The sequence below is a fragment of the Trypanosoma equiperdum genome (genome assembly GCF_001457755.1).
Source record: "Trypanosoma equiperdum strain OVI genome assembly, contig: ctg_1029, whole genome shotgun sequence".
In the NCBI taxonomy this organism is placed as follows: Eukaryota; Euglenozoa; class Kinetoplastea; order Trypanosomatida; family Trypanosomatidae; genus Trypanosoma; species Trypanosoma equiperdum.
This window is the reverse complement of record NW_027122982.1, coordinates 1217-3685: the sequence shown is the minus strand read 5'-3', so window position 1 is coordinate 3685 and position 2469 is coordinate 1217. Positions and strand designations below refer to the sequence as shown.

At 42.9% G+C, this 2469-nt stretch overlaps 1 protein-coding gene across 1 annotated transcript; it reads left to right on the top strand.

The window, feature by feature from the left end:
* Positions 1 to 422: 422 nt before the first annotated feature.
* On the top strand, positions 423 to 1970 carry TEOVI_000705100 (Ring finger domain containing protein, putative; the record flags this gene model as incomplete). Its single annotated transcript, XM_067219972.1, has 1 exon — positions 423 to 1970. The coding sequence occupies one exon, from the start codon at positions 423 to 425 to the stop codon at positions 1968 to 1970; it is 1548 nt and encodes a 515-aa protein (XP_067076073.1).
* Between the last annotated feature and the right edge of the window lie 499 nt (positions 1971 to 2469).

Below are 2469 nucleotides of genomic sequence, written 5' to 3'. Positions count from 1 at the left end.
AAAAAAAAGAAAAATAATACAATAAACGTACCGTTACATAAATTCCCTTCTCCCATCGTGGCGTTGGTTTCCGCCTGTATTCATGATGTCTGTCAACAACAGGGGCACTGTCTTTGTGGGGGTGAAATATTAACGTGTATTATTCGCTATTGGCACTTCTTTTTTTTAAAAAAAAGACTTGTAGTTGTTTCTGAGTTATTTTTGTAGGTTCCAGGAACCTCTTTTCAAACGATGTGTTGTAAGCAATATATATATATAACCCCCTATGCGTCAGGGCCTCTTTTCCTTTTCCTTTTTCTTTTTTGCTATTATTAGAACATTTTCCACCCGTGAGGTGTATTTTAGACTAAGGTATATTTGGTACCCCGCTCTTTTAAAGGGTTTTAATAAGAGGGGTCAAAAACAAACAAACAAACAAACCCATGACTTCTCCAAAACGGCCCGTGACTTCTTTTGTTCCATTTGATGAATCTTCCCAACAAACTACCACTGATGTGAACATAGTGGAAATGGCGATTCATCGCTCTATCGGACTTCTTTCTATTAATGTCTTTGACGACACAACAGCAGATGTCGCACCAGAGGATAGTATGAAATTAGACGACTCCACAATTGCGTTGATGAAAACATACGTGCTTTCCCGTTTACTTGGCCATCCCCATGAACCACGCTTAACATCGGAGGTTGAATCGAGGTTCTCCGCATTTATTCATGAGCGGAATAGTCGAAACCTTCTTGAACTACAGCAGGTGTTTTGGTGGGCTCGAAAGTTTCACAAGACGCCTGTAACTGACCTCTTTGCGGAATATACACGTGGTCATGCTGCTCAGCGACAGGCATGGTGCCGCTCGAAAGGTAGAAATGGTCAATGTATTTCTAGAGTAGATCGTTCGTCATTTCGTACCCGGTCGGTGTTACGAGAGTCGATGCTTCCGTGTTTTTCAACTGGCAAAAGGGTTGGTGTTCCACCATACAATTACAGAGTAGCTCCATCACTTCAAGAGGATGTTGTGAGGGTGTTATTGACAGCTTTAGCTCAACAACCGATTAGTTTTCTCCTTCCTGACGGGCGTATCCTTCCCCTATTAATGGCAAATCCCATACCATTGCCCTCTTGCATTACAAGTTCATACCGCTGCGATACTTGTGCCAATTATCCCTCATATGTGGCTTTTCAATCATCTGCAGGTGCAAATGCACACGAAACCCCGGCTGACGTGACATGTTTGTCTAGCATCACAATGTGCTTGCCTTGTGCAGTGCACTTCGTGTATGAAAGCTTTGCTAAAATGAAAGCAGCGTTGGCGCCACCGAAGTACGTGCCATTTAACGATGGGGAGTGTCGAATGAACGTGTGGTCTGCGGTTTATGAGGGAAACACAGTGTGGATGTCTGTAGAACTTGAACCAATTAATTTATATTTGTGCGTGTGGCAGTTACAGGAAGGGCTGTTGATGGACCAGCTGCCATTCGCTGAGCAGTTCTCTTCGGTGGCGGTGCCAACAGGAACGTGGCGTGAGCAAGCAACAATAGTTTCTCTTCACAATGGTAAAAAGCAATACGATCCGACAGCCGTGTGCCCCATATGTTTAGAGCCGTTTAATTCACTGGACCTGAACAATGAAAATAGCGTTTTCTCTGCGGTCATGAAAACGAGTTGTCAGCATTGGTTTCACACTCAATGCCTTGTGGATTTGCGGTGTGCCTCCTCGAGTAGTGGTGTTTGCCCGATATGTCGGAATAAAAACTATATTCCGAATTCAAGCACAAGTGAGGCATATGAGGTGAAATTAACATTGGCGCAATCTCCACGGGGTATGCGACCACCAGTTGTTAGAGTAGCGGTAGCGGCACTTCTTGGTGAGGAGTACATAAACCCAACATCTGTTGTTGCGTGTCGCGTCTTGAACCTTCGCTGTGGCGAGGAATTTAACGATCGGGAGAAAGACAGCTCCTGTTCTCCCATGTAATTTCACACAAACAAGCAAACAAACACAATACACACAATAATACACAAGGTTTGATGCAGGGGGGAAAGATAAAACGGAAATAAATATGAGTGATTTCCGCTTATGAAAGGTTTTAGTTTACAGAGGCGTTCAAGTGGAGGTTGGTGACCAGTTTTTTCCCCCTTTTCCGTGGTTATTGGTGTTGTTGTTGTTATTGTTATTTTCCTCCTCTCATATTTGAACCTGATGTCCTGTTGTTGCTTTCAACCGCGGTTTCATACCAAATTTTTTTGGGAACGAATCCGGAGCTGGTGGGTTGTAAGCGCTCACGCGTGTTAAATTGTTTGCCCACTTGATATGTTTGCTGAAACAACATATTCGCTTTAATTTAATTTAATTTACTTTCCTTTTTTTTTTCGAACAATCCACAGTGATGTCTTACCTGCATTGTGTGCGAGTGCAGTGTAGTTAATTTTTTTTCTTTTATGTTTCTCTTATGTGAAATGATGAGCTCTTCTTC